The sequence below is a fragment of the Charadrius vociferus genome, unplaced genomic scaffold, assembly GCF_000708025.1.
Source record: "Charadrius vociferus isolate BGI_N301 unplaced genomic scaffold, ASM70802v2 scaffold430, whole genome shotgun sequence".
Classification (NCBI taxonomy): domain Eukaryota; kingdom Metazoa; phylum Chordata; class Aves; order Charadriiformes; family Charadriidae; genus Charadrius; species Charadrius vociferus.
Window position 1 is genome coordinate 2,870,260 of NW_009646541.1, and position 20,633 is coordinate 2,890,892.

The window sequence follows — 20,633 nt, forward strand, 5'->3', positions numbered from 1 at the left end:
GGCCCCGCGGCGCGGCGGGCAGCGCTCCCCCTCCGCCTGGCGTGGGGTTGTGCCCCTCCTCCGGTCGGGGCCCGAGTGCTCGTTCTGCGGCGAGGAACGGGCGCGATGGGGGTCCTGTGCACCCCCATCCCCGCGGTCACCGCGCGGCGGAGGGGCGGACGTGTTCTGTGCGCGGCTGCTGGAAAGCATCTGAGCGGCGCCGGTGCAAAACTCCGAATGGGAAGAAAGTGACTGTTTTGTCTGTTACACTTCTAACTGGGAAACGCGCTAGGACACATCTGTTATGACGTCAGCGCGGGGAGCTCACACCCCGCGCGCGCCACAGCCTGCGCTCACTCGGCGTCGGTGGCGACAGGGAGAGGGACAGGGAGAGGACCCGCTCCTGTGCCGGCCATGGGAGAGCACCAGTACCAGTGCTGGCAGGCTTCGTACCTCTCTGTCAAAGAGAGGTTATGTCCAAATTAAGAACTACGTGGACATATTTTGGGAAAGTGGCAGATCTGATTTAATCTTACGAGCGTTGACCCTTGCTGTTGTGCAGTGCTTGATGTCTGGTAAGGTGTTACTCGGTTGTCAAAAGTAACTTAAAAAATACGTAAGGCTTACCTCGATCAACATAATGCTCAGGCTTTTTTGTGATAATATTCTTCTGGTTTAAGTACGTTGTTGAAACGCTTTCCCTTTCAATTGGAAAAAGGAGATGCCACTGGTATCTGCAGTTTGTATCTTACCTGAAAATCACTGAGCCCAACAACTGCCATCTCAGTCTTCCAAATGGGCAAGGATGTCTTCATTTCTCAGTGAAATGAGGGGGAATTTTCCAGCTTTGTATATTATCTTCCCAGAAATGGAAAATATGTATCAAGTAGATTTTAAATTGGAAGTTTAACAGAGAAAAAGATCTAATTAAAGGCTTTGCACACAATTTGTCTTTTGCGGAACTAGAAGTTCTCTAATTTACTGTGCTTTGTTTAATCCACCTTAAGTTTTATCAACAGCGACCAAGTCGTGCCATAAATCTGAAACTGCTTTATGCTTTGTTCTCTCAGCTATTTCAGTATAACAAAGCAGCTTATGCTTTAAACCCTCAGTTAAGTTTATAGTTTCCCCAAACTTAAAAAGGGTCTACGTGCTATAGTAAGATAGTAGCAAAAATTTACATATAGAAATTGATAGTTGATCGTGTAATTATTCAGCAGCTTACTGTGCACACATAATTACACATATTTCAAGAGGTATCATCTTGAAACCTAATCAGCATTCTAAAAAGGACTTAATATCAGTTATTGCCTCTGTCCTTGAGGGCTGAGGGTTTGTTTTGCTTTCTTGTATGTTCAGCGTTTCCTTTTTATAGCTTACATTCCTCTGTTGTTTTCCCAGGGAAAAATGTACAACTTTACATAAGTAGGACTGAAAAAGATGCTTTTGGGTACAACTTGTTGGTTGATAGTAAGGGTTGTAAATGTGATAGGTGCAAAATACCGCAAGCACTGCTGCCAAAATTGTATCCAAACAAATATTTCTTGGAGGGACAGAAGAAAACCGGGCAGAAATAAATTTGCAAGTGTTTTCTTGCTCTCCCTTCCCAAGATTTCTCAGAGCTATATCCCATCCTCTGTGTCTCAGAGGTATGTGGTTCCCAGGAGTGAAAAGACGGGCCAAACAGCTCCTCCTGGATCTCAGCAGGCCAGCACTTGAACGGGCCACTACTCACAGCTGCTTTTTTATAAAAGATCTTCATAACTGTAATGGATTAAAATCCCATGAAAGTGTAAGGAATGTCATCAGTCACCAGCTCGACAGAACTTAAAAGTAATGCTTATATGGTTTTGACGGGAAATTGTTTTGTGTGTTTAGGTTTGGGTTGGATTGGTTTGCGGGGAGAGGGGGCGCAGCGGCGTTTCAATCATTCTTATCAGTTAGTTAGTTTTTCACGTTATTTCTTACAGACTAAGTGACAGGATTTCTCATATTCTTTTCTTTCTGGAATGTTTTTTTGACATTCTTGTGTTAACCAGAAATTTTGCCTCTGTTACAGATATGTTACAGATACATAACAATGACCATAGTTAACAAGCCAAAATCTTCTAAATCTAAAAAATCATCATCGAGGCGGTCTGACAAATCTAAGACACCGCGTACTAAAAAAATGACATCACGTACCGCAAACTTGAGCCGTGTACCACCTGCAGAAGATCCAAACAAAGTCTCTGACAAAGGACCCGGGGGTGCTATTTATTGCAGATCATCTCAAAAACCTAAGCCTTTTGCCCAAAGAGATCTAAGTAAGTGTGTCTTTTGTCCTCCCCCATTTTTCTTAAAACCAAACAAAAATAAAAGTAGAAAATGCAGTTCTTAGTTGTTGCACTGCTATACAATGGGACTACGATGAATAAAGACTTCAACAGTAGACTTCAATTTTATGAATCCCCTAAGACAACTAAAGTGACTGGTGTTGCAAAAATTAATTTTGATCTATTTACAATCAGTTATGGGGAGCTTTTTGTAACACAGACTTATCCAGGTCTTTTCTGTTATGGAGATAAAAGTACATTTTTCCATTGTTATTCACAGCTTCCATGATTCACAAATCTTTGAATGATAACACTGCTCAGGAAGAGATCTGATATCTATAGGGTTACCTTTTGTGCTAGTTACTTGCTTATTTTTCTGTCTTAGTTCTTATATTTATTACCATATAATGGTTTAAGTTACAATAAGGAAAAAAACAATAATTGAATTAAGAATCGGATGAAAGACTCGAGACAGAAAGAAACCTGGCAAAAGTTACTAAAATCAGAGTGGTAGTTTGTCTTGCATTAGAAGAGCTAAAACAGATGAATAAACTATTGTCCAAAACAGCTTGTTGACCAACAAATTTGAGGGGCAGTGTTAAAGCTGTGCATCATATGTTTTTGAAACAAAACCAATACATCTTTTTTAAAAATACAATTTTCTTGCAGTTGTTAATGACGGAATTGCCCCGCCACAAAGGATTCTTTTTCCACCTGAGAAAATTTGTATGGATTGGCAACAAACACAAAGTGTTGGAGTTGGACTGCAGAATCTCGGCAACACGTGTTTCCTTAATTCTACCCTACAGTGTTTGACCTACACGCCTCCTCTTGCCAATTACATGCTCTCTCTTGAACACACCCAGTCATGTGAGTACTTTCAAACGTTATTATAAATCTGTTGGACAGCTGTGAAGATGAAAGAACAACAGTGATTCTGCAAAGAAAACTCCTAGTTGTCCTATTTTATCTGTAGAAGCTGGCTTTGAACGCTGTATTAACAGGTGGCTCCAAGTAGCATATAAAGTGCATTTGTTCATTTAATGCACAGTGCTAAAACTTAAAAAAAAAGATCATTTCTTGCTTCATGTGGATAATGAAGTGCATTGTAAAGTAAGGCATTTGATGAACATTTGGGATTTGGATTTCCTGCTGGTAGAAAGGTGATAAAGTTTAGGATGTTGGCATTGTAGATTCTTAGTCTTTGCAGCCTAGATACTGTAATGCACTAATACTGTGGTAAACGGTATGTTCACTGTTGACCCGTTAAAAAAAAAACAAACTAAAACCCACTCTAGAAAGCACTACAAACTAATCTCTTATGGACTCAAATAGAAATTTTGGGGCGACTATTAAAATTTAAACTGATTTTATTCTACATAAAATTTTATATTTTCTTAAACTCTTGAATTTGTGTTCTTTGAACTTAATTTTTATTCTTGAATTTATTTAAGTCTAAAAGCCTCTTTTCATATCCATGTATGTGTATTTTTACAAAGGCACCTTATGCTTTCTAGTCTGGTATCTTACTATTTATTCCTAGAAATTTAAGTGTGTTTTATTACCATATATAAAAATGATTTCAGGTAAGAATCCTATTGAAAAAAGGAGGACAGAAATAGTAATACATACATTACTTTAATCTTTCCTTTCTCCCAGAGTGTTCTTAGCTGTGTGTCACGTAGCTCACCTAACAGCAGTGTGCTGAAAATAACACACATTCTCTCTTAGTGCTGCATCATCAGTGTCATTAGTGTTTCCTCATATATTCTTCAGACTGTGGAGTTCACATTCCTGTCAGCCTGAAAAAAAAAAAAAGACATTGCAATAGTTACTTAGATTTCTCATCAGAAAATGCGCTTTAATACAGACTTAATCAGCACTTTTATTCTATACACTTCTGCGTAATAAAATATCACAAAACTGTTGGGATATTGACACCTTGGGAGAAAAGAATGTAGCATGGAGAGTGGACATTGTACCTATAACTTAAAGATTGTTGGGTTTTTTAGAGTTTTTTTGTAGCAATGTTAGTTTACTAGACTGGGATGCTTTCTTCTTTTCCACTCTTCAGGTCATGAAGAAGGCTTCTGTATGATGTGCACGATGGAAACGCACATTAACCAGGTCCTTTGTTGCTCTAATAATGCCATCAAACCTACATCTGTTATCAATGGCCTTAAAAGTAAGTTATTTCAGATGGTTTTATTTTTTTATATTTTTTTAAATTTTCAAAGAATCGTTTGATGCATATAAATGATTTTGATACTTTAAAGAAGAGAGATTTTGGAAATATGAGTTTTCTTTCATTTTATATGAGGTAAATATAATAACCTTCTTATTTATTAGGAATAGGAAAACATTTCCATTTTGGCAGTCAAGAGGATGCACATGAATTCTTATGCTTCACTGTTGATGCTTTGCAGAAAGCTTGCTTGAATGGAAGCACCAAGTAAGCATAAACAAATTAATTTTTAAATGTTCTCTAGCCCCTCTTACTCCTTTATTTACTATCATAAAATAAAATCTATGTCCTTGCTTTTCATAAAAAGAAAAACTGTTTGAAGAGTTAACTCTGTGCCTTAAATCTCCTGAGGTCTGATTATGATTTATTTTCAGATTGGACAGATCTTCTCAAGCCACCACACTTATTTATCAAATATTTGGAGGATATCTCAGATCCCGAGGTACGTTTTAAAAATCTTACTGTCCTTCAAACTGGTCTGTGACTTTTTGTCGGTCTAGTAAAGGAGTTTGTTGTTTGACTAAAGTAGTATGTATTAATAATTTAAATTTGCACAGTTGGTCTCCTTCACATATTGTTAAGCATTTGTATTTTGATTGCAGTGAAGTGCTTGAACTGCAAAGCGGTTTCAGATACGTACGAGCCATTCCTTGATATTACTTTGGATATAAAGGTAAGATATTTGGTGAATATGGGTCGAGATGTGTAAAGAATTGTAGAGCTTTCTAAAATACACTCATTTTACTTAAAAACATATATGGTTAAAACAGAAGAGCTTGGTGGTGGCTGGGAATGGATCGGACTTTGTTTTTCTGTGGAAGCCATGTAAATGGTCTCCATGTTTGCATTGGATTTAAGCTGGAAAAATAATGATTATATCTACACAAACAATGATACTATCATACTTCTCGATTATTCTACTGCAGTAGACATCTATTGTTAGACTGATGGGTTTGATTGTTCTCATTATTGATGCCAAAGCATACCACAGATGCTGTCTGTGGCACTGCAAAATTTATTTGTTTTGAAGTAGAATCATTTTCAAATGAGGTAAATGCTCAGCATACTCTGTTTCTGCCTCCTTCACAGTGTTTGCTGGTCCACAGTAGGTCACTTAAGTATGAACTAGCAAGGTTCTCTAGTAAACTACTAGTAAGTAAGTGTTTGAAATTTTGCATTTCCAGTGTCTTAGTGCTCTACTTTCTTACTCATCCAGGCAGTTACAACTGTCACCAGAGCTCTGGAACAATTTGTGAAACCAGAACAACTGGATGGTGAAAATAGCTATAAGTGTAGCAAGTAAGATTATTACTAATTACATCTTAATACAAGATATGCATTTAATGTATTGCATGACTTTAGAGGATAAGTTATCTTTTGACTTTGCTTACAAATAAGCTAACGAGACACAGCTCTCTGTTGTGCTTTCATTTAGTTTTGTTTATACAACTAATACACTGAAATCATTCAAAGCTTGGAAGACAGTACTGTTGTTTCTAAGTGAGTAACTTTTGTGTTTCTGTTTGAGTATGTGGAAATATATTATAAGAATTGTGGCCGTGAGCTCACATTAGACTTTTATTCCTAGTATTGTCTAGACAGTGTGAAGTTGCACGCTGAAATACTCACATGGCCAGAAGTTAACAGGCATGTACGATAACCAGCGGTGAGCTGGAGCAGAGAGCTATGGACAGCAATTTAGGGTGGGAGGCAGCATCTTCTATTCTCTCCTCTCCCCTCTCCTCCTCTCCCCTCTCCTGAATTTTTCTAATAAAGATTACTGCCTCAAAACTGTATCTAATTACAGGACAAGTTTCACAGAATTTTGTAAAACACTGTTTTTTCTCCTTTATTTTCTGGGCGGGTTTCTTTTCTTGTTCATAGGCACATTGTCAGTTTGCAATTCTCTGCCTTGTGTTTTGACATCAGAATTTGAGACTATTTAATTCTTTCTATTTGTTAACTGTCAAGAGTATTTTTCTTGATGATGTAAACTGACATGTTTCAGTCTTTCCCTGTGCTAGTGGTTGAACGCCACATCTGACTGTAGGTCCTACCTTTGAGCGCGCAGGGCAACAAACTTACATTAAGTGTTTCATTTCGAAGGACTGCAGGTGGTTTCAGCGTCTTTCCAGGCAACCTCAGTACCTGAAGACTTGCTGCTCTCCAATGTCTCCCTCCTGCGGAATGACTGTTTCCTTCCAGTGAATTTTTTAATGTTGATATGTGATCCATTTTGGAAATGATTTGTGGTTTCTAGTCCTGAGGACTGAGACTCTCTTGTTCCACTTTCATTATTTGCATTCCAGCAGAAAGCTGAAAGAATGTATCAGGGACAGGGGTTGAAAATAGCCACTTTGGTGGTACCTGGCCTTACATTCTGGTGATGTGCCCTGACGAGAGAGTCCTGGTCCTGCTGCATGCCGAGTTGTTCCAAGCCTTACCTTTTTGGCATAACAAAGATACATGTTCAGACATTTGTTTGGCTATCGAAAGATAATGTTCCAAATCCCTTATTCTTTGTTCTGTAGAGCTGTCGTCTTATATCCTGCTATCTTCTCTCTATTAACAAACCTGAAATACAGTGTATGGATTTATGAAAAGAAAAAACATATTATGCAAGTAAATATTCAAATAGTATAAGCATGTGTGAGAGATGAAAACTTGTTTGACTTTTGCAGGGGAAAAGAACGTGCTGTTAAACATTTGTCTGTGCTTGGTTTTAAGGTGTAAAAAGATGGTTCCTGCGTCAAAGAGGTATACGATACATCGTTCTTCCAACGTTCTCACAATATCACTGAAAAGATTTGCAAATTTTACAGGTGGAAAGATCAACAAGGTATGTTTACAGCTGTAGTGCAACTTTGTCTTCTTGGAATGGGAGATTTCACAAAGATGAATACTCATTTAAAAGCTGTTAACGTTTGCAGGCAGTAACTATAGACTAATAACCATAGTCATAAGAAAAGCTGATATAACTACTATGGCTTTTTCTTTCTTTTTCAATAATGATAAAATTCTTGTGTGACCTTACTTTTAATAATTCTGTAGAAAACAGTTCTCTCTAACTTAAATTATTAAATGTTGTTTATGAGAATAGGTATTTTTAAATGAATCAAAAAGTATATTAATATAATCCTAGTCTGTGTTTTTAGAAGTGTTTTACTCGTGCTATTCCTTGAAGTATTTAAAGATAATTTTTGAATCTTCTTGGTCTGTGTTTAGGATGTAAAATATCCTGAATACTTGGATCTTCGAGCATATATGTCCCAATCAATTGGAGAACCACTCATCTATGCTTTATATGCAGTTCTTGTACATAGCGGTTTCAACTGTAACGCGGGACACTATCTCTGCTTCATAAAGGTAGATATCAACTTGATTTCTAACAGGGTAAAATCTGCGCTAACAAAGACATTAAAATGTTACTGATAACCACTGTTTTTAAGAGAAAAGGTTGCATTAAATGTTTTGTTTGATTTGTTTTGGTATGTTTTACTCTGTAGTGTTCCGTGATGTCATTTGGAAAACATGCACTTCATCTAAAGATATCATTGTCTCTATTTGCAGGCCGGTAATGGACTTTGGTATCGAATGAATGATGCCTCGGTAGAACTTTCTGATATCAAAACAGTTCTCAATCAGCAAGCTTATGTACTTTTTTATATCAGGTAATAACAACTACTAAATGTGCTCAGAATGTATTTACTTTCCTGCTATTGATATTTTTCTTCTTTTCAAGTATTTTTCTTTCTGTGCTAGGAAAAGATTACTGTTTGTATAATTCAGTTCTGTCTAACCTGAAATTCCCCATGTCATTTATTGCCTTTCATTGTTTGGCCTTAAACTGCTGCACTTGTGTACACTGCTACATATATGCTCTCTGTAGCAGACTAATTTAGAAAAGAGGAAGGAGGGATTAAGTCCATAGATGGTGTAAGGATGAGTTATTGCTCTGAAAAGGATAGTCATTGTAGGAAGACCATTATCTAATTTTCAGTTTGTAGTCTTGGTTAAGTCTTCTGTAAATGTCTTCTGTGTTGTATAAACTGTTCCTATAAAATTATAGGATAGAGTTTAGTCCAAGAATAGGCTGAAAGGAAAATGCTAAACTAAGATCACTGCTCTTTTCCCAAGGCGCTATGATTTGACACTCGGAGAACGTGCTTTTTACTTACCAGCACCGTCTTATCCCCGTTCATTCCTTGGTCAGCGGGGGGCTAATAGTAAACAGGCTGGATTTATGGGACCACGACTTCCGCCTCATATGATTAAGGTAATTTGAGGGGGGTAGGTAATGGCTCCAAATTGCTAGTAGATTTTGGGTTTGGTGTGGGTTTTTTGTTGTTGTTGTTTTTTAGCATCTGAGTTTTATTTTCTGCTCCCACAATGCAGCTTTCTTCACAGTCCTCCTGCTACAGCCAGAATTCTTCAAACAGTGGCTAATCCTAAATTGTGCAGCCATGCTATTTCATTACTTCATACTTCCAGCTCAGCTTTCTAAAGAACTGAGAGCTATGCTCTTGGGACAATTTAAGTAGTCTATTAATGCTTAAATAATTAATAAATTAAAAAAAAAAAAATATTTCCCCCCTATCAGCGTCACTTTAGCTGACACAGTGAAAACAAATTGTCTTGTCCCTGAGTACCAGAACAATTATTCCAGGGTTTTCAGGGAATGTTTAAAGGGGAAAATAGGTATATGTGGGAATAGCTTTAGTCAATATTAAGTTGTTTGGATGGGTTTCAAAAATGATGGTCAATTGATACCAATATGCAGTAAACCAAAAGCAGGAATTAAACACACTTGCTCGACTTACATTTGTATTTGAAGGGGGGTGTTTTTTCTTCTTAGGTGTTGAGGCAATTTGTAGAAATACTTAGTAGGAGAGTTTTGTGTTTTAAAACTGTAAATGCTGTGTGTTTGCACAAATGCATATTACAATCTCTTACTTTAAATACAGAATTCAAGTCGTTTAAATGGAAATGGACCCCTAAAAGAGGATCCAAATACTGTTGGTGTCACCCTACAAAGGCCATCTTCAGCTCCGCCAACAGCTTGTGTTCAAAACTGGACAATTACCAGGCCTTCGAATACGGATCCATCAAAAAACCAGAAGATCACTATCAGTATTCATAACAAAATGCCTGCACGCCAGACTGTGTCCCATCCTGACTGTCTTACCAGTGCTATGGAGAAAGAGGATCTAAGCAAGCCTGTTCCTTCATCCACTATTACAAATTCTTCTGCAGCAGAGTCTACCTCAAACGCATCTACAATGGCAGTTGCTACTAACATTTCCAAACAAGAAGTTCCTGATGAAATTTTTGCTGAGCCAGCAGTGAATGGAAATCCTAAACTCGGCTCTGATAACACAGTCCATTACATGGCAGAACCTTCAGGAAAATCTGAGGAGTCGAAGGGCTTGTTTAAAAGGAATTGCAACATCTTATCTTCTAACGGAATTCTGATTGGAAAGGTGGTCCGCACCTTGCAGAATTCCCATTCTTCCTGTCAGACTGCTGAAGAAGAAAGATCCCAGCTTGAGCTGCCAAAAAATGATTCACTAAATGGTGCTATTAGTTTAGATAATGAATCTAAAGAAAATGGACTGAAACTTGATGATTCCACTTGCCAAGTCCAACCTGTTAAACCTTCTGAGATTTTCTTTTCTAAAACAAATGGATTGCTTGAAACAGTGAGTTACGTTTGTTCCATCTAGCACTTCTCACCTATGATGTATTCAGGAGCATTATAACGTTCCTAATTCACCTGAAATACCGAGAAAACACACAGCACAAATTTCATCGTAACACTTTGTGCTGTTATCCCATTAGAAGCAGAGCTGACATATGAGAACATGTCAACTGAAGAGAAGTTGAGCTGAGATAACAATTGACAAGTTTCATAAATATATTTGGGAGGGGTGAGCGGGGTGATGTGAAAAATAGGGATAGCGCAAATAACTCAAAGTGATCTTGTTTAACATCTAACATAGAAATTTTGCAAACGGCAGTTTTCTACTAAAGATAGTATCTTTTCTGTTTATTTACTTCTGTGTTTTAATTGCAGATGCCTATAGCTCTGTCAACGGTTCCTCAAGAATTAATCTTAGAATCTCTCTCATACAGCCAGTTGAACAGCTTGTCAGAGGAAATAAGGTAAAATGAGTACACTTTGATTAAAAAAAGATTTCATACGTTTATCATTGTTTTACCTGTCTACTAATACTACTTAATAGAAAGATTTAAATCAGTACAGAGAATTCCACACTGTTCATCTAGTGTTGCAAACATCAGCACTGAGCCTTTATTATTCTGATATTAAATACAGGCAGATGCCTCTTGGAAAACTTTGATTTCTTCATAGGATGTTTTTACATTTTTTCCATTGTCTGCAATACTTTTTCCATTTGTCTTTCCATTTTTTTTCCATCCTAGGATGTGTCAATGTAAATTCCCACCGTCTGCTCTCCCATTTGAGGGAGAGAGGGAAATCCGTGTGTTTACTTTTTTCTGTCTGGGGGGAGCGGTTTCGGCTGTTGTGAGTCAGAGCAGCAAGTGGAGGGAGACAGATGTGTTGGGTGTGGTTTTTTTAATGCAATACTTGCAGGATCAAGAGGAAAACCCCACCTTCTCTGGGAGTTGAGCAAGCTGTAAGCATAGATTTCTAAAGGGAATGTCTTTCAGAGTTTTCCAGTAGCCACCAATTTTTTTACTTAAGGGGATTTTACTCCTAACATTCATTTTTTAGATGGACTTTTTCAAGTGAAAAATGTGTTTTTATTTTGTGCAGTGTCCCTGGACCTCAGAAATCTTCTGAGAACGATGCTCTTATGGAAACTGTAGTGATGGAAGCACTGTTTGCCTATGAAGAATCCAGGAAGGTTCCTTCCAGCTTTAGCTGTGAGGTTGGGAATCTTTTCACTCAACCAGATTCTGAAACTATTTCTACCAAAGAAGTTGCTGAAAGTATTATAACAAAAGCTGATAATGCGCATCCCAATATCAATGGTCAGCACAAGGTCAGGAAAAAATCCTTGGACGCTGAAGATGAATTCCTTGGGCAGCGTGAGTCTGAAGATCGTAGAGACAAAGACAAACTGAGAAGATCAAAAGAACCTGAACTCATTTCAAAAGAAAATCCTTTGTACATCAAAGGGTCTCTTGAGAGTGAAGAGAAATTAGGGCAAACTTCCTCTATAAAGTCTGACATTGAATGTAGTTCTAAAAGACTTGCATCTCTAGTTATTACAGATAAATGCCAAGATACAAAGGACATTTCTAATAACTATGTAGAGGTACCACCTGTTAATGACTCTTCTATTATGAAGCTGGATAAAGTTTTGGAGAGTCAATTTTCTAGAGAAAACGAGGGACTGATTAATAAAAAATACGAAGAAGATAAACATAGGAAAAAATATAAGAAAAAAATATATGACTCTAAAAAAACTGACAAAGAGCACTACCGAAGGAAGAGAGAACACTCGGACACTGAAGAGAGGGAGAAGGAGAAGCAAAAGAGAAGCAAACCAGATGAGCATTCCTACAAGAGGAGGTGCTCTCGCAGTGTGGAAACCAATAAGCAAAACCGTCATAAGCAGGAGTATTGCAGTGAAAGCAAGTACAGATCTTCCCATACTGAAAGAAACAGTCCAAATAACAGCAAAAGCTCAGGAAAATATTCTCGTTATAGATCCCGAAGCAGAGAAAGAACAGAACAAGACAGGAATAGGTATTATCATTCCAAAGGAGAGAGAACTTGGAGCAGAGAAAGATACTATCAAGATGAACCACGGAGATGGGACAAATGCAGATACTACAACGATTACTATTCCTCTCGTGGAACAAGAGATGGCAGAGAGAGAAACTCCTCTTATTGTGATAAAGACTTTGACAGATCGAGTCAATCTTACAACAACAGGTCACATAAGGATTATCACTGCAAAAGCAGATGGTCTCACAACGCACTCGCTAGAGAGGAAGACATACATCACTTCAGCAGCCACAGAGCAAACTTACATCATTATTCAGTACCTCAGCAGCAATCATCTGACAAATATTCTCGTGAAAGGCATGCACTTCCATCTGTGTCGGCTCATTCACGTTTTGAGGACTCTTCCCGGGAAAATGAAAAAGAAAAACTAGGACATGGAAAAAGAAAATATACGCCCACCGAAGGAAGTGAAAGCGAAATAGAAAAGAAATGCCGAAAGATAGATGACCAAAGAGTGACAAAATACAAGAAGGTCAAGAAGAAAAAGAAGTCCAAAGATAAACATCGAGAGAAGGATTACAAGTAAGCAAGGATTCCAGCACAATCAGCAATTTTTCCTAATTCTTTTCTGGGTGTTTCTCATGTCTGCCTTTTTTTCATTGTTTCTAAGTTATTTATATATCATAATCTGGCTGGGGATCATGTCATTAGGTTGGTCAAGTGGAGACAGGAAAAATATTGCTGAACTGTGTTAGAACACTAGATCTGGACCACACTGTTAGAATCACATCTGCACACCGTTCTTGATTAGGTTACAACAATTTATTTTTTTTTTTTAATTCCACATATTCCACAACTAGTCCCTGTTAATGATTTGTGTGCAGACCAGGACCTATTGTCCTTCAATCTGAGGGCTTAAATTTGCTGCATCTACAGTAGGTTAGATGTGCAGTAATTGCCACAAAATAGCTGACATGCTGCTTAAAATCCATCACCTTAAAAAAATAACGTTTCATATATGCATCAAGTGCCATCTGTTTTTCTATTTTTAACTTGCATCTTTCCTGCAGACTTTATGATTTGGATTTCTCTGTGCTCCGCTTTGACAATGACAATCGCAAACGTAAGAAAAAGAAGAAAAAGAAGAAACATATCAGGAAACTGAAAGGCTTCTTGGAATACTTAGATCCTCGTTTCCAGAAGAAAACACGGGAGAAGAAGGAAGAATCCTCTCCTCCAGGCGGCTATTCACGTGAGCAATACAGAAACCAGGGCAGTAAACAGCCCTACAAGGAAGGGAAACCTGGTGCAGGTGAAAGCAAGAAATACAGCTCCATCGCATCCAGTGAGTACGATAAAGGTAAGGTAACAGGACGTTTGCAGGACTCCTTTTTATTCACATAGACACTATTATTTAAAACAATCTTTAAATGCTTGTGTGATGAAATCGCTGCGTTAGACCATGGCATCCCAACAGTCTGCATTAATATAAAAAAAAAAAAGTGTAGGCTTTTTATTTTCTTTCCATTTTTAAATGACTGATAGGAAAGAAAGTCTGAAATAAAACTGCGAAGGGACTTGAAGAGCAAGTAATTTTAATTTGACGTGGTGGTTAAGCGGTGAACAAGTGGGAGAGATGCAAGATGCTGTATTAAATTCAGTCCACCTAACTAGGAAAAAGAGCTTGGGCAGCTATACCTTGAAAAAGAATCTAGCAGGTAGCCGTGAGGTTCAGTGGTCAAGATGGAAGATGACGACATGAGACTTCCAGGCTAGTACTATTGTAGCGAACCACCACCTTCCTAAAAGGCTGCCAGAGTAAGAGATTTAAATAAAATACTATGTTCAGCTATTTCATAACACGGAAGCAGTGCTGACTGCTTATTCATAGTAACGTAAGTTGGTGATAACACTGACATACGGTTGTTTCCGATGTAGACCTGCCTTCTCCCGAGCGCACCGAGCTCACAGTTCTTAACCCTCCAGAAGACAATTCGCAATTTAACAGCTGGAGAGTATGTTAAATTCCTGCTACTGTCTGTCTGTCTTGTGGAGTTTTTCTGTTAGTGTAGGCTTAAAAAACACAGAGAAGGGGGCTGATGAAACAGCTGTTTCCCAATTTTTAATGTTAAAAAAAGGTCAGTTTGGTGCTTCTTATAAAAACCTAAATACAAACTTGAGTGCCTGACTGAATTTACACTGATGGCTCTGCTGTTGCTTGTCATAGTCTTGACTTGGGCTCGCAGTAGATAATAGGGTTTAAATTAATAAACTCTGGAATTATGCAGTGAAGAAGATTGCACACTGCAACAAATTCAGTATCTAAAATAAAATTTGACAACATTTCCCATTAAATTTTTCTGAACGGAAGTGTTTATTATAAAAATAAAAGCCCCTTATCTGCCATAGAGCCAGTCCTGGTTACTCAGATATTTTCATAAGCAACACCCCCCCGCCATCCATCTTACTCTTACAGATAACTGAAGGAATCCTGGAAGAAAACAGCTCGCTATCCAAAAGCAAGTTTTATTTTTACATTTTCTACCTACCCACAATTTAAGAATTCAGTTAACATTTAGCAGCAGTCCTGCCCGGTGTTGAAAATGTCATTCTGGCATAGAAAACAAAAGAATTCACCCTTTTACAGCAGAATGCATTTCACAATTTGGAGGAGTTTAATCTTGGAAGAGATTATAATTTTCAGAAATTTCATGTGGTTTCCACACTGAGGTAAATTGCCACAGTCAGTAGATTCTTGCAGTGAAAAGTTTGCGTAAGGCAAAGAAGAAATACCTTTGTGGAGAAACAAGAATTGTATTTTAGGACGTAGACAACCAAAAGTTTTATTCTGAAAATACAGTATGGAGGAAAAGCTGATTGTTCACACATTCTTGTAAAATTTAATATGATAATTATCTCTTTAAGAAGGACTGAATTGAGGTCCTTCAAATACTGTTGTTGTAAAAATAGACTAATGTTGTTAATGTCAAAATAATTCTTACTGCACTAAAAGCAGCTCTGTTCTAGCTGATAAATCGGGAACTGAACAGAACAAACTGCTTCTGCTCTAGTACGTGTTTGGCTTTAGTGAAAGCTCTGGCCAGCAGATGGCAAACTTTTTTTTTCCCCTAAACCAGTCAAAAGTAAAGTAAGAAAGCAAATGTCTGGCGCCTCATTATGGGGTGGGGGCATTAGGACTCCCGGGCTGTGCAGGGGAGAGCGGGTCACTGAGGACACCCGTACCCCTCTGCCACAGCGCCCGCCACACAAGTGGGGCACGAGGGCTGTGAAAAGCAGTTCTTTAAGTGTTGAGAATTTTAGTATTTCATCAAGTCCGTGGATGTTAATTATCTTCATTGTGCGGAAGGCCAATCTTTTTTAAAAAAGATGGGTCTCGAGTAGGAATTGCTGGACGATGGACTAAGGCCACGTCAGCAGTGTTTAGAGTGCGCAGAGCCTCTCCATCCGGCGGGGACAGGCGAGGAACAGCCCAGCGGGAAGCGTCGGGTCGTGCCTTTTCACCAGGACTCGTGTTACTTTGAGTAAATTAAGAAGGCTGAAAAGGGCTAGCGATATCTTGTGATTTAAGAAAAAATCCAGCTAAGATGGGAGAAGGAGCAGCTTTAAAGCAATTTCCTACATGTTCTCTCCAGTGAGCTTCCAAAGGCTTCTGGTTTTGTGGGTGAGAGTGGGTCAGTTTGACCACAGGATCGTTAGGAAACGATCAGGCGCCGTCAGGCAAGACTGCAACTAAGTTTAACGTGGCGAAGGTCGGCGGTTTGCTGTGAAAGTGGGGAGCTTCGTCCTAGCGCTCTGTGCAGTTCGCCGCGTGCGGTCCTGTGCTGAAACGCAGCCTGTTCGCAGGCGAGGACCGGGTCACAGCAGGGAGTGACACTGCTGCCTTTTGTCTTTCAGATGCCGAGCTCGCTGGTGGAAGCCTTCACTACTCAAACTAAACCTACCATCAAACCTGACAACTTTTTACCATCAACCCCGACAACTTTTTACCATCAACCCGACATTACCAATACTGACCCTCAAACCCGACATTACCAATATTGACCGCCAAACCCGACATTACCAATACTGACCCTCAAACCCGACATTACCAATATTGACCGCCAAACCCGACATTACCAATACTGACCGTCAAACCCGACATTACCAATATTGACCGCCAAACCCGACATTACCAATATTGACCATCAAAACTTAAAATTTATTATCAAACCAATTACCATCAAGACAAAAATCCAGTCATAAGTGGTGCTTAACATTTCTGTACAGAATTTTACCACGAAAGAACTTTTTTTTAGTTTTTAACTTGAGACTTTCTTTTTTAAAATACACTTCTAATCCAAAAGGGTGGAAACTTTTTACAACTGCTGAACATTGTAAATGACCACATAAATATCTCACTGATGTGAGATAATGCCCTGGAATAGACCATCTCAAATGCTGCTTAATTACAGACTCAGGTTGACTTTATGTTATTCATGTAATGTTACTCCAAGTTAGACATCTGGTGCAAGAGCGACCAGGAATTATAAAAATTGCAACTGACAGTCTGTATATTTAATTTAAAGACTTATTTAAAATTTCACAAGCTCTCAAATAACTAGAGTTTTGCAAGAGCTTCATCTTTTTTCCGTGACGTCTGACACTAGAAACTAATTTACTTCACATTTGAGTTACAGTCAAGATCTGAAGAAAATCTTCTGGTTTTCAACATCGTGAAACAACGAATATGCAGTTCTGAATGTATCTCTCAAGACTATTTGTGTACTCTTCCATATGTTTTTATTACATTTTCTGAATATACTGTCACTTGTCTGAAGTCTCAGTTGTCTGTTTTGTCTCTCTAAAGTGTCTAGTTACAGACAAATTCATACTGTGATTTTTATTTTTATTATTAAATGCTATCAAACTGTGATGCACTTATTATTCACTGGTCCTGCATCAGGAGATGAGTGGGGAACCTGTATTAAATACAGTTCATCTGAATAATCTGTCTGGTTTATACAAGCTGTGTTGTTCAGAGATGTCTAAAGTTTGATCTTTGTTTTTTTAAAGATAAAAAGCACTTGCCCCACTGTAAATATATAGCATGTAAAATTTATATAGTATATAAATACAGCAAAGTTAAAATGGATTTTTACTTGAGTTTTACTTGAGTTATTTAACATGCAATATGTCATGTGAATTGACAGCTTTCAGAGTGTGTTTGATACTCAAGAAATCAGATCTTCCTTTCAGTGGTAGGTGAGAAGATGCTGTCGGTGTGACCCAGAGAAGATAAGTAACTTGGGACTTCAGCTGCCTAGACAAGAATGCAGAAGGCTTTCTCCTTCGAAGTTAAAAGCTTCCAAACCCAGGGAACAGGTTGGGAGCTCAGCAGTAGCTTTTTACTGTGTGACACTTAAAAAAACCAAAAAGAGGAACAAGGTTAATGTTTTACTAAATACTTCAAGTAATACTTTGGTACGTGGAGAACACCATAAAGCCAAACCATAAGTGTACCCTGCATAATGTTCCTATGGCAACAGTTATGTGAAGTTACATAAAGTAACATGACAAAGAAACCACCTACCTTTCCTGTATCTGGCTTTTCTTTCCTCTTTTGTCCTCTGGCTCCAAGATTTGGTGTCTTGTCTTTTGTCTGACGAATAACTCCAGCGTAAAAGTACAAAAGGAGTTTCATGTTGACTGCTGTACCCGATGAAGCGCTCCAGAAGCGACGACCCCCTCTGCGCAGCGAAGGGAGGGAGGGCAGTTCGCAGCAGCTCCAGGCAGGAGCAGTGGAGGCGCAGACCAGGCAGCTGCAGCAGCCCCAGCTGGCTCTGACTGGGGGAGGTCTCATTAGTCTACTTGAGGAGCAGAGATCCTATTACCCCCCCCTTACATTTGACTGAAACTCATGGAAGGGAACTGACAAAATACCTCCTTCATTTCGGGCGGCTCTGAAGGGAAAGCAGCTCTTCATGGCATAGCACTCATAGCTGCAGCATACTTCACCGGAACAATCTATTTTGCAGTTGAAGGTTTTTCTCTCTGAAAATTTAAACCTGGTAATTTAAATCAGTGTGCCTAAAGGCAGGGACAAGAGGCCTTTTACTTACAAGAGCAGTTGTAACACATGCTGTAAAATTAAACCTTAGGCTCTAAAAAAAAAAAAATAAAAAAAATAATCAGCAATTGCCTCCCATGTATGAATGAATTTACCATGCGGTAAATGAGCAGCTATACTACAGTAGAGTTTCACACTTTATTTTTGAGAAAATCTCCCGATTTAAGCAACAGGTCTTAATGATAAATGAAAACATTAATATTGCAGTGGATTTACATAGAACATCACATTTTTAACAATGATTGATACAGAGTATTTGTCATGCAAATCACTTGTGTACACCAAGTAATACTTATATCAATACCTATCTGTACAGTATTTACATTTTATATTTAAACTCTAGCTAGAAACATTTTCCAAGAAAATATAGAAATGAAACTGGTAAGCCACAAGTCTTAATTTGTAGCAGTTGGTCTACAACAGACCTAGCTTTTCCAGCAAGCATATCTACATAGATATGTAATAAATCTTAAAAATAAGCATTGTTTTTATATACGAAGCATTATAAATGCTGCTCAGTTTACAAAGTTCAGTTTTGTACCAGTTTAAAACAGTTCAAAATGTTAAGTGACATAGAGCTTATTTTGTCAGAATATTGTAAAATTTAAGTCAGTCCAGCTGAGCTTAACCGTTCTGCACAGTTCTCTCCCTCGGCGGCACTGGCAGCGCAGCGGCCGTTAGCGGCCGAGTGTTCAGGCACTGAGAAGCGGCGCTCCGGCTCCTGCTGGTCCCCGCAGTGGTACAGGGCGAGCGAAAACGAAGAGCTGAAGAATTGCGCCGGTTCTGGCGCAGCACGAAGGGAGAAGCCCCTCGTCCCCGGGGGACCTCTCCTCAGCGTGGCCGAACCCGACAGACGCTGCGTTAGCCACCGAGCGGCCAGACTTCGTAGCTACCCCTGGACGTGAAGCCCAATAAAAAAGGGAAAGGTTGAGAGAGATTTTTCACCCTCATGGATAGTACCTGATTTGGCCAAAATTTTCACAGGCCACTTTGTTTTACTGGCCTCGTGGCCAGTGGAAATTTTGGGCCAGTTTCACTCCCTGTTAATACTGTTACAAAGAACATTTGAAATCAAATATCACACACAAGAATCCTATTCCATTAGCTTTGGTAAATTAAATAGATATATTGAGCACCACAAATAGCTGTTTAAGATGTCGCATTTTAATGCTAAGAAATAATGTATTTCCTGCTATAATATCCTCAGTTACATGTTACTCTAAATATTTATTTCTGCCGGTTATAAGAACTTCAAACTAAATACAGCAAACGAACTCTCAAGGCATTTCCTTCATGCTGACAGGCAGACATCCTCACCTGGTTAAATAAATAGATTTTCTTGAAGGTGATACTTCAGAAGATAAAAATTGATACAAAAGTGCTTCATGGCTTATTAATGCTTTTGTAATCTCGCATTTCTCCAGAAATACTTTATTTGCTGCATTTCACCTTTACACTCATTAGTACCACTGATTCTGGCTTATCACTATTTGCATTACAAATCTACTTGGCCAAAGCTACAAGCGATGTACGCATTGCTTGAAAACCAAACTTGAAGCTGTGGAACAGAAGACTCAAAACAAGTGATGTTGGCAGCTCCATAATCATGCTGCTTTGCAAACATGGGACATAACAACTTAATTCGTTCCTATAAAGAGTTTAAATGTGTTCCATTAAGCAAAGATGTCCCCACACTGATACTTATTCAGTACTCAGATTTGAACATTCATCCAAGTAAACTGCAATTCTGCGTACTCTGGGGAAAAATCTAAGGTGTAAAAAAGTTTACTTTGTTCTTCCCCCCCCCGGCTTTTTTTGCAAACATGCAACAAAGCAAAGCGTTCGCCGGCTGCCGCCCCGTGCAAAACGAGGCCAATCAGTAAGATGGGAACAATGAAACAGGACCTCCCTTACAGGTAAAAGGAGATTTGAAACAGATCAACTTAGTAGGTCTGTGGTTTTGCCAGTGCAGCACGTTCCCTACAGCGCTCCAGAGATGCTTCGGGACACAACGAGCAAAACCGCTTTGACAAAGTATTGGGTCTCCTCAGCATTCACTGGCACAGGAGGGACGGCTCACCTTCAACAAGTTTGTGAAAACCTGAGTACTAACAGAAGCAGTAGGGCCCAAAAAACCAACTTTTTGCCCTCATTGTGGAATTAGAGGCTTTACCTTAATAAATGTATATGTGCTGCCAACAGAAGAGCGTTGTAGTAAAATCTGCCATTGTAGTTCACATGTTACTGAAA

The 20,633-nt window shown here is 38.7% G+C and overlaps 2 protein-coding genes across 2 annotated transcripts in view; one reads left to right on the forward strand and one right to left on the reverse strand.

Moving 5' to 3' along the window:
* The window catches only part of EIF2AK1 (eukaryotic translation initiation factor 2-alpha kinase 1), a 17,401-nt gene extending 16,640 nt beyond the window's left edge, over positions 1-761 (reverse strand). Inside the window, exons 1-2 of the mRNA XM_009886266.1 lie at positions 732-761; positions 337-436 (exon numbers count right to left, since the gene is read on the reverse strand). Coding sequence (XP_009884568.1) covers positions 337-436; positions 732-761 — 130 coding nt within the window. The remainder of the gene's footprint in view (positions 1-336; positions 437-731) is intronic.
* A 1,298-nt stretch (positions 762-2,059) lies between these two features.
* Positions 2,060-19,288, forward strand: USP42 (ubiquitin specific peptidase 42). Its single transcript, XM_009886277.1, has 17 exons — positions 2,060-2,285; positions 2,964-3,164; positions 4,369-4,479; positions 4,644-4,746; positions 4,914-4,981; positions 5,142-5,212; positions 5,756-5,838; positions 7,267-7,378; positions 7,765-7,905; positions 8,110-8,210; positions 8,677-8,815; positions 9,504-10,238; positions 10,613-10,701; positions 11,336-12,838; positions 13,327-13,616; positions 14,195-14,271; positions 19,025-19,288. Exons 1-17 carry the CDS (start codon positions 2,060-2,062, stop codon positions 19,286-19,288), a joined length of 4,314 nt encoding a protein of 1,437 aa, XP_009884579.1.
* The last annotated feature ends 1,345 nt before the right edge of the window (positions 19,289-20,633 follow it).

Coding starts and splice junctions, on each gene's coding strand:
- USP42 (XM_009886277.1), top strand. CDS start 2,060: ATGACCATAGTTAACAAGCCAAAATCTTCTAAATCTAAAAAATCATCA. Junction 5,839..7,266: donor AATAGCTATAAGTGTAGCAA/GTAAGATTATTA, acceptor CTTGGTTTTAAG/GTGTAAAAAGATGGTTCCTG. Junction 14,272..19,024: donor CGCAATTTAACAGCTGGAGA/GTATGTTAAATT, acceptor CGTTCTGCACAG/TTCTCTCCCTCGGCGGCACT.